The sequence below is a fragment of the Arachis stenosperma genome, chromosome 2 (genome assembly GCF_014773155.1).
Source record: "Arachis stenosperma cultivar V10309 chromosome 2, arast.V10309.gnm1.PFL2, whole genome shotgun sequence".
Taxonomy (NCBI): Eukaryota; Viridiplantae; Streptophyta; class Magnoliopsida; order Fabales; family Fabaceae; genus Arachis; species Arachis stenosperma.
The window spans coordinates 96,379,966-96,391,935 of record NC_080378.1 but is presented as its reverse complement, the minus strand read 5'-3'; the positions used below and the strand labels follow the sequence as shown (position 1 = coordinate 96,391,935).

Below are 11,970 nucleotides of genomic sequence, written 5' to 3'. Positions count from 1 at the left end.
TTCAGTAGGGCATGATCTTTCATTGCTACTTTTAGTTAATACTTCACTCCACAAATTTACTAAAATTTGAAACAATATATAAAGTCAACAATTATGACATTAATAATATATTTAGCAGATAATTAAAAATTATCTCAAATAATCTAAAATGTTCTTATTTAATATTTATTAATTATCATTATAATAATAAATATATAATTATAAATGTTATATATATAAAATAACTTTAGATATTGTCTTTCTAGCATTAATGTTACGAGATATAGGCAATCCCAACTACTTATTCTTTTTTTGGTTTGGTCCTTAGAACAAAGGAAAAGAAAATCTCACAATTATTGCATGTGTTTGTATGTGAGAGGGACATTTTTCATTATTCCAATACCAACTCATGAGTGATAGTGAGTCAAAAGAAAAGCAAAAATCCTTTCATTCATTCCTCTCCTACTAGCTCCTCTATATAAGGAGGTTCCAAAATGGTAAAGGTTGTCAAATGCAACAACATAATTCCTCCATTAATAACTCTTCTTCTTCTACTTGCCATCTTAGCTATTCAAGTCATATGGAGAAGAACGCAATTGATGCAAAAAGAGGAGAGATTGATCATGACATGAAATTGGTTCATGATTCTTCACTTGATTATAAGGGAAGGGTTCCTCTCCGAGATTCAACTGGTTCTTGGAAAGCTTCTTTCTTCATTATTGGTAAGATATATAAACTTGTCATGCAACTTAATTTTCTTCAACATATATATGTATCTTATATATAAAGTTAACATTATTTTTTTTAATTTAATTTTAATATACTATCAGTATAAAACAGTTTTATACATACATTTAATTATATATATAACTGTCACATTAACAAAAAATATTTTTTTTATATTAACTATGTAAATAATCATTAAAAAAAAGATGTAATTAAATAAAAATATAAAACGTTTTAACTATTAATGCACCAAATTAAATTCGTACCATTTTTATTCTTATTATTTGGAGAATATTTGAATATTGATCCTTATTAATTATATATCGTTTTGGTTCTCAGACTTCCTAATCACTAATCAATTTTCTTAACACTCCCAAATTTTGAAATAGTCATCATATGCTACTTAATTTGTTTATTTGTTTTTAGGGTTTATCTAATCATCAATTTTTCATTCTCTTTATAAGAATTTAAAAGACTAAAATTAAAAATTTCTTTATATATATTAAAGAAATATTTAGTAATTAAAATAAATTAACTAAAAATAGTCAGAATTTATTTTATTTAATATTTATAATTATTATAATAATTAATAAATATTAAATTAAGTAAATTCTGACAGATTTTTTTTTTCTTCCTAACATAACCGATATATTAATTGCATTAGAAGTTTTAGAAACTCTATTACAAGTAGCCTAATTGGTCTAAACTAGTGTAGTGTATTGTATTGGGCTTTGTGGCTATTGTTGTAGAAACTAGTATAAATAGGATAGGATATATACCAGAGTAGTAGAGTATTATGTGAAATCTGTTTAATTCTCTTTCTTGTGATATGATATTTTTCTCTTGATTTCTCTTTGATTCTGTAATATAATTCTCTTTCAAGTATTCAATTGTCGTGGTCCTAATTTCTATACTCATCACAATGGTGTTTTTATTCACTCTCTTACTTTAATTTTATGGCAATAAAAATTATTTATAAAAACCTTTAACTAGTATATATCTTAGCGAAACCCTATATAATCTTGTTGATTAATTTAGCTTTTTATTCTTTTCTCATATGTATAATTGCACTGATGATATAAATTTAAAAAATATTATATCAAGAATTTTTTTATAGAAGTCTTTTTTAAGAAAATTAACCGTTAAATTAAAGTTAATAGTAGTATAATAAGAGTTTAAAATCTACATGAATATGAATTATTAGACTATAAGATATGTTCAATTTATACAAAACTTAATACAAATTGTATTCATAATAGATAATTGTAGTTTAATAGTTCGGTCGATAAATAGTTTAGTTTTCACAAAAGAATATAAACGACGAGTAAAATGATATTCTCACTTGATTCTTACTTTATTTTAGTGTATGTTAATTTCTTACACATGAATGAAAATGGAATAAGTACTTAGTACTTAACTACTGCTTCATATGTATGTATATAAACTAGCTTAAAAATTGGAATATATAATATATATTAAGCCAATTAATCTTCCAGATATTATTAATTAGTATGCTTTAAGTTAACTATTGAGTGGTGTTTTTATTTCATAAGCTTTTCATAAAACGTAATAATATATTCATATTCTTATGTGAATATTCCCACTACATATGTTCATGCTTCCACCAATACTTTTTGTCTTGTCTGAGATTCCTCTTTAATCCCCCCTATATCTTAACAACTTCAACCTATATACTTTAACTTAAATCTCAAATCCCATCTGAACTAGGTTTAGAAGTTGGAATTCGAATACCTTTGCATTTGATTCATACAAATGAGAATAGAGCAATTTCAATAATAGAGACCTCTCTATATCCCATCAAGAAAGTCAACTTCTCTCCACAAAATTTAGATTGTGGACAATTTCAAGGGATCTCATTGCTATCTTCAATTCATATACTTAGCACTGAGAAAACTAATTTTTAGTTAACCAACACCAATTAATTTTAGAATTTAAAATTTATAATTTAATATATATAAAATAATTTTTGAAAAATGTTTAAAGACTAACAATTTTATTATTAGTCAGTATTTTTTAGTCATTAACTTAATATTTAGTTTAATAATTTAATAATTTATTTTAGTCAACATTGTAAATATTATTAGTTAACTGTTGGTCAAAAATAATAAATTCTGTTAGTTTTTAGTATTATGTATAATTAAAAAAATAATTAATATTAACTAAAATATTAATTACCTAACAATATTCATATTTTACATTTGTTGTTTGTTATTTGAATTTTTTTAAAATAAAATAAATAAACTGACTTACAATTTTTATTATTACATGGTTTATAAAATTTAGATTATTAAAATTTTAATATTTTTATCTAACAATAAAGATATATAAATCAATTCGATGTCAAAAAAATAATGAGCCAGGAAATAATTTGTTATATATTATGATCAGATATATTCTAATAATGAATTGGATTGGTCAAGAGCAATACAGCCACCGAAAGTGGTGGGTTCCCACTATATAAAACTAAGACATATTCTAGTAAGCATTAAGGATGATAAATGATATCAGCCACACAACTTATGGGTATTGATAGTAGAGACTATTACTATGAATATAATAATTTTGCCATTACAATGATTGTTTGTCTTTTAAGATTCCCATTTTGTACTATTTATGCTATGATTCTATTTTTTATTATTTGAATATGCTTAAATTTCATTTGGACAGGAGATTTATAAATACCTTAAAAAATAAAATTGTATGTGTTGTCGCGTGTATGTAGCATAATATATATTGGTGTCACATGCAATTCCTTCAAATTGAAAGAAAGAAAGAAATTAAAGGAAATGATGGGTTATATTTTTCTTTTTCTGTTTTCTTTTTTGAGAAAATTCTGATTTAAGTTAATAAAAAAATATAAGGTAAAGTATTAAATTGTTTCCTTGTATTTGGATGTAATTCTGTTTTAGTTTTTAAGGTTTAAAGTATTTTATTTAAATCTAAAAAAATTTTATTTAGCTTTAATTTAGTTCACCAGAGGTCAAAGATAAATAATTAACGAAATGTCTTATATGACAGTAGTATTAAAACAAGGTCAATAATTTAGAGAATAAATACAAATTTCAGGCATAAAATCAACCGTAGATGCATCAATACATTTATTTATCATTTTTTTATAATTAAAATGAAATATTTTCTATAAAACTAAGAAAAACGTTAAATACATGTATTGTCCACAGCTGATTTTATGTCTCTAGAGTTTATACTTATTCTCCAAATTATCGACCTTATTCTGTCATGTAGGACATTTTGTTAATTATTTATCTTTGACTTTATAATGGAACTAAATTAAAATTAAATAAAACTTTTTTAAATTCAAATAGAATACTTTAAACTTTAAAAATAAAAACAAAATTACGCTAAACCGTAAAAAATTAATTTACTACTTTATCCAAAAATATATTATTACATGTATAATTAACAAACGTATTTTCCTAATTAACCGTAAATTAACAACAAAGAGGTAAAAAGTAACATTATCTAGTAAGAAATTTATTGACATGATTGATTTGATGTTTGATAATTTGCAGCAATTGAATTTAGTGAGAGGCTGAGTTACTTTGGAATAGCAACTAGCTTGGTCCTTTACCTGACAAAGATTATTCATCAAGATCTTAAGACAGCGGTTAGGAATGTGAACTATTGGACAGGTGTCACCACTTTGATGCCACTCTTTGGAGGATTTCTTGCTGATGCTTTCTTGGGTCGCTACACCACTGTCATTGCTTCTTGCATTGTTTATCTTCTGGTACCTAATCATCTCAATCATTTATATATCATTCAATTCAAATTATGTGTTTGATTTCATTTCTGTACAATTGATTTTCTCAAAATTAATTAGATAATCTTCAATATTTATTTTGAGTCTCTCAAAATATTATATCAGTGTTTATAAAATTATAGGTTATAAATAATAATTTAAAATTAAATGTGATTGATTTTAATTTATTTTAAATTTTATATAAGATGGCAAAAATTAATTGATTCTCTACTAAAGTGACGGCGATTTTTTTAAATGAAATCGGTTTCATTTAATCAATCATATTCAATATAAAATAAAATTTAAAACTAACTCACTTTATAAACACATCACATTATGTGATTATTTTAATTCATTTTAAATTTTATATAAGGTGATAAAATTTAATTGATTTTCTATCAAAATAAAATCGTTTTTCTGAAACGAGATTGGTCTCATTTAATCAATCATATCAAATATAAAATAAAATTTAAAATTATTTCACTTTATAGACACGTGAAATTTAAAATCCTAAACACACCCTATTAAAGTATTTTTATATCCGAATCAAAAATTTAAAAAAAAAATATAGATACTAATATACTATTTTTAAATTTATTGTTAATAATAATTAATTATTATATTTTAAATATATATATAAACAGACATATTTAAAAAAAATATATATAAAGATGTTTTTATTAAATACAATTATAAAAAAATATTTTTATTAGATACATTTTTTATTAAACAGTTTATAAACAAAAGTTGACAGAAATTAGTAAAAATATTGTTGGTAACGTAGTGGAATTGATTTTGAAATGTGAGTATACTTATGAAACAGGAATAAGTAAATCTAACTTGTTTACTATGAAAAATGCAGGGTTTGATTCTGCTTTCTCTGTCATGGTTCTTACCAGGCTTAAAGCCATGTGATGATACAAGCACATGCGCTGAACCAAGGAGGATCCATGAAGTGGTTTTCTTCCTAGCCATCTACTTAATATCCGTTGGAACCGGAGGCCACAAACCTTCCTTGGAAAGCTTCGGAGCCGACCAATTCGACGACGATCATGTTGTCGAAAGGAGGCAGAAAATGTCCTTCTTCAACTGGTGGAACTGTGGTCTTTGCAGTGGACTCATTCTTGGAGTAACCCTAATTGTTTATGTACAAGATCATGTTAATTGGGGAGTTGCTGATGTTATTCTCACATTGGTCATGGCTTTCTCATTGATCATATTCTTGTTGGGAAGGAAATCTTATCGTTATAGGGCACCAATGGGTAGCCCTTTGACTCCAATGTTGCAAGTTTTGGTTGCCGCCATTTCCAAAAGGAAGCTTCCTTATCCTTCTAATCCTAATGAATTGTATGAGGTTTCCAAGTCTAATAACAACAACAACAATGGAAGGTTCTTAGGCCACACCAAGAAGCTCAAGTAAGTAGTATAGTATATGGTTACTCAATTGCAATTTATAACAACAAATCTTAGGTCATCATTTTTTTTTTACATTTAAATCAATGCTAACCAACACTCTTTTTTTATATTAGAAATAGGAAAAGTACATATAACCAACAACATTTTTGAACAATATGTGAACAATGTGAATTAATAGAGTTAAAAGAATAAATTAATTTTAAATTTAATTAGTAGCATTAAATTAAGGTATATTGTATTTTTATTTGATTGGTGATTGTTCATATCGTTCAAGATAATCATTGTTTACCTAGCACTCTCCGAAAAAATATTGTCATATTTGTACTAGATGTGTATCTCGTTAGTTACTTGTAAATACTTCTTAATAAAATATTATAATAGAAAAATCTAGAATAAAAAGTCTTTATAAGAAGTCAAATCTTATAGTTAAAATATTCAATTTTAGTTTAAATGAAATGAACTAATGCCAATTCTTTTAAATGTTATGTTATTTTGATACTTTAATTTTTGGAAATAGATACTGTAACTCCTATTTTGATAATATTACATCTTTTTTTACAAATTTATGTATGGATAAATTAAAAAAAATAATAATGTGTGGAGTAATATTATTAAAAATGGAGTAAAATTATAATTTTTCTAATTTTTTATAAGTTTTAAATTTTATATAATCTGTGTGTTAAAAAATTTATATATCATCCTTATGCAACTTATTAGTATTAAGCAGAGTTATGTGTATATAAGTTGATGATGATATAATAATTTGTGGTTGAATTTGTTTCAGATTTCTTGACAAGGCAGCAATCATTGAAAATGGTGGAAACATAGCAGAGAAACAAAGTCCATGGAAGCTTGCAAGTGTGACAAAAGTGGAAGAGATGAAGCTAATTATCAACATGATCCCCATTTGGGTTTTCACATTACCATTCGGAATATGTGCCGCACAAACATCCACGTTTTTCATCAAACAGGGTGTTATCATGGACAGAACCGTCGCCAAAGGCTTCCAAATCCCTCCAGCTTCAATGTTCACCCTCGCCGCCATCGGAATGATAATATCCGTCGCCTTTTACGACAAGATCCTCGTACCTCTGCTAAGAAGGCTAACGGGGAACGAGAGAGGAATCAACATCCTTCAGAGGATTGGTTTCGGAATGGTTTTCTCTATCGTTACAATGGTAATTGCGGCGGTTGTAGAGAACAAGAGACTTCACTATGTTGAGATGAACCCTTTAAAGGGTTCACTAACAATGAGTGCGTTTTGGTTGGCGCCACAGTTTCTAATTATTGGAATTGGCGACGGTTTTACCCTTGTAGGGTTGCAAGAATATTTCTATGACCAAGTTCCGGATTCAATGAGAAGCTTAGGGATTGCACTTTATTTAAGTGTTATTGGTGCTGCAAACTTTCTTAGTAGCTGGCTCATAACAATGGTTGATCATGTTACCGGTAAGACCGGTAAAAGTTGGATCGGTAAGGATTTGAACACGAGTAGGTTAGACAAATTTTATGGGCTATTGGCGGTGATAACCACGTTGAACTTGTTCTTGTTTGTGTTCTTCGCTTGCCGGTATTCCTATAAGAATGTGCAAAAGGTTGTGGTGGCTGATTGTGGTGAAGAGAAGAGTGATAATGGTGATGGTGTAGGGACAATGGTTTAATTTGAGTTTGTTTCAATATTATTGGTTCTATATTTATAGTATAAAAATGTCTAGGATCGCATGCTATGCTGATGATGAAATTATTATATGTGATGTTTGATTTCTACTATATAGTGAATGTTAGTTGCTTTGTTGATATATATCAATAATGTTGTTTGATCATTTACTTTGTTATTTTTGAAAGAATAATTTTAATACCAAGGGAAGAATATACAGTAAATGATAAATTAAGACAAGTAATACGTCTGCAATGGCAAAAAGTTGTTCATATATATTAAATAATCTTTAGTTGGTTACTTGGTTACTCATTGAAATAGTTTACAACTTTACTTGAAAAAAAATCATTACTTTCTAGAAGAGTTAGTATTTTATCTATGAGCAAAAAAAGTTTCAAGATAGAAGATGAGTAAAAGTCATATTATAAATGTTCTAGAAAAATAATCCAAATAGCATTATTATTTTGATAACTTAACCAAATTCCTCTTGTTTAGTTTTTCTTTTTTCTTTTTTTTTTTTTTCTGTTTTATCTATCCACTACTCACACTCTTACACCAACCAGGGGTGGGAATGGGAACTTATCTAAAGGATAAACCATATCCTCTGCCTCAGTAGAAATAATGCATATTTTGGGTACTGTCTATCCCTTTTTTGTGTTTTAAGTTTGGAAAAGTACAGTTAGACAATAAAAATATTAAATAACGTGAATAATAGATATATTGGATGTTCAATTTACTAGATATACGGATGGTTATTCTAATATTAAAGTTTAGGTAAATAATTTAAAAATATAGTGTATTTTTATTTGATTAGTGATTGTTCATGTTATTCATCAAAGTCATTGGTTACCTAACTTAATCCGGTTTGTTTTTGTTATAAACCTTCAATGATTTTCTTCTGGTCTTAATATAACACAACATAATAAAATTGAATTTAGACAGGATGAAAATTAGGTCTAGATGAAATTTAAAATCAAAATATTAAACTATATATATTATGCTAAATTTATATGACAATAGAGAAAAAAATAGAAAAATAAAAAAAAAAATATGAAACTTTTTAACATTAATTCATCACATTTAAAAAATTAAACATACCCATTAAAGATTTATATTATCACTAAACAATGTATTAAATATCATAATTAAAATAAATGAATACATACCAATAAAAATCAAACTATCAAAGCATAAATTCATATTTTCAAATTTTGATTTTTAACTGAATTGGATCGGATGACTCGAACTTTAATCCTAATCCGGTTAAATAGTTTAACCCAATAAAATTATTCGAATTCGAGCTAGTAACTCAATTTTGATGAGATGCCACATTGACATAGGAATGCTACTTTGCAAGGTGTACATATTTATAGGATGGCAAACATTCCGCCCCGTCAAAAATTCGCTTGTAGGAGAGCTAGCCAGTTTTGCTCCACCTATTTCAATCTTCATAAAATTCATTACCACTTCTCCTAGCAGCGAGCTAGCGGGCTTGGCCCACTCCAAAAATTTTTTAAATTTTAAATCTATAATTTTATAAAAATATTATTTATATACTAAAATTAATTATTATATATTTATATATATATATAATTTAATTTATTTGTAATATATATTTTATATTTTAATAACTAATTTGATAACTAATTTTGTAGTACCCATATCATGATTAATAACTTTAACACCACCATAAAACAGCATCAATAGACAACTGGCACCATGACTGTAGTGATATAAGAAACAGGCGACAACAGCAGCGGCTTCATCTCATGACTCATTTCATCGCTTCCTCCCACGGATCGCATCTCTTCTATATATCTTATTCTCTCTCTCTGCATTCTCTCTCTCCCTCTCTGGTGAGTTGTAATCGAGCTGGAGGAGACGAGGAGCGGAACTATCAATTATGGAGGAGGGTGTCGTTCTTCTTTGTGGGAGAGTGTGTTAGTATGTTAGTACTACTATAAAAATTATTTCTAGTGATAAAAATATAATAGTCGTTACATGTCTTATTTAAATTATGTTTTTATGACAATATATATATATATATATATATATATATATATATATTTGTCGTTACTTTATATATTTTTTATGATTATTAAAAAAAAATTTTAATAATAATTATATAATTATCACTAAAATTTTTTAACAATAAAATATAAAACAGCTAATGTTTAATTATCAGTGAATCTAATAATAATTATTTTTAGTGTTACTAAAAATAAAATGACTACTAAAAATATTTTTTTATTAGTTTTGAAATTACGACATTTTTTCTTTTAAATGGATATTATTGGGTTGGATTGGATAAATTGCTAAAAATAAAACCAAAAGAAACAGATACTCACCAAGTTTGCCCATCAAAGTCTGCGGAGCAAGCGGGGTGGATTAGGCGACAATTTGTTTTTTGCTATAAAAAAAAAGTTTAGTTTGACCCATTTTTATTTTTAGGAGTTAAGTGGGCAAGTCCAACATACTACACCCATTTGTTATCCCTAGATATTTTTGACATAAAAAAATATTTGTGAGCCATAATTTAAAAGTTAGAGTTATAACTTGGTTTTTTTTGTTGTAAAACAACTAAATAAATAAGAAAGATGTAAATATAAAATAGGAAAATATAAATATAGAACTTTAGTTTTGATATTCACCAAAATAATTATCATAATATAATAATAGAAGAAACTTATATATTTATTGCTATTATATATTAGTAGCGTATAAAAGAGGAAGGGAAAAAGTTTAATATAAAGAGAGAGAATTGCTCTTTTATTTTTATTGTGTGTATTTTCTTGTCTCAGATCATGTTTTATAGGCATACATAGGTTTGTTTTTCAAACCACATTTATTTTGCTTCATCCTAAGAACTTGATCCTTTCAACATAGAAAATGGGTTGCCCAAAATGGACATCCATACTTATCCTATCCTAGTCACAACACTCTCCTTTGGATGTCCATTTAGCATTATTGCCTCATTAAAACTTTACTAAAGAAAAATCCAGTGGGAAAAAATCTTAGTGAAGGAAAAAGAGTACAATATCCTTTAGTGATGGGGACTGTCTCATTAAAAACCTTGTCAAGAAAAACCCAATGGGAAAAAAACCTGACCAAGGGAAAAAGAGTGCAGTCTCCCCCTCTTACCGACATCATTTAATGTCTCAAAATTGGTGCATCCCAATTTGATGTACCAATTTTTCAAAAGAGGATTTTGGGAGTGACTTTGTGAATAAATCTGCCAAATTGTCACTTGAGTGGATCTGTTGGATATCAATTGTCCCTTGATTTTGAAGATCATGAGTGAAGAAGAATTTGGGAGAAATATGTTTTGTTCTATCACCTTTGATGTATCCACCCTTAAGTTGAGCAATGCATGCTGTATTATCTTCAAACAGGACGGTTGGAGCTATCTTATGATCAATCAGTCCACATGATGACAGAATATATTGAATCAGACTCCTCATCCAAAAACACTCGCGACTAGCTTCATGTATCGCAAGTATTTCGGCATGATTAGAGGATGTTGCCGCAATGGTCTGTTTCATGGACCTCCATGATATAGCTGTTCCACTATATGTGAACAGGTATCCTGTTTGAGATCTCCCTTTGTGCGGATCAGACAAGCATCCAGCATCAGCATAGCCAACTAACTGTGACTTGGATCAACAGGAATAAAACAATCCCATATCAACCGTTCCATGAAGATATCGAAAGATTTGCTTGATTCCACTCCAATGTCTTCTGGTTGGAGAGGAACTATACCTTGCTAGTAAATTCACCGCGAATGATATGTCAGGTCGCGTATTATTAGCAAGATACATTAGCGCTCCAATGGCACTAAGATATGGTACTTCAGGACCAAGGATATCTTTATTCTCTTCTTTAGGACGGAATTGATCCTTTTCCACATCCAAAGATCTTACGATCATTGGGTACTTAATGGATGTGACTTATCCATATAAAATCTTTTCAAGATCTTTTCTGTGTATGTTGTTTGATGAATAAAGATCCCATTTTTTGTATGCTCGATCTGCAGGTCGAGACAAAATTTAGTCCTTCCAAGATCTTTCATCTCAAACTTTTCTTTCAGAGTTTTTATAATTGTTGAAATCTCTTCAGGAGTCCCAATGATATTTAAATCATCAACATACACAGCAATTATAATGAATCCAGATGCGGTTTTCTTTATGAAAACACATGGATAGATATCATCATTCTTGAATCCATTTTTGGCTAGATACTCAGTAAGACGATTATACCACATTCGTCCAGATTGCTTTAGACCATATAAAGATCTTTGCAATTTAACTAAGTATAACCCTTGTGAATATTCACTAGATGGTTTAGATATCTTTAGTCTTTCAGGGACTTTCATATAGATATCCCGATCTAATGAGTCATACAAATAGGCTGT

General features: G+C 27.7%; 1 protein-coding gene across 1 annotated transcript; it reads left to right on the top strand.

Moving 5' to 3' along the window:
* The first annotated feature begins 470 nt into the window (after positions 1–470).
* LOC130961742 (protein NRT1/ PTR FAMILY 5.6-like) lies at positions 471–7,725 on the top strand. The gene is made up of 4 exons (XM_057887738.1): positions 471–701; positions 4,257–4,474; positions 5,349–5,902; positions 6,687–7,725. The coding sequence occupies exons 1-4, from the start codon at positions 491–493 to the stop codon at positions 7,561–7,563; spliced, it is 1,860 nt and encodes a 619-aa protein (XP_057743721.1). The 5' UTR covers positions 471–490; the 3' UTR covers positions 7,564–7,725.
* Positions 7,726–11,970: the final 4,245 nt, after the last annotated feature.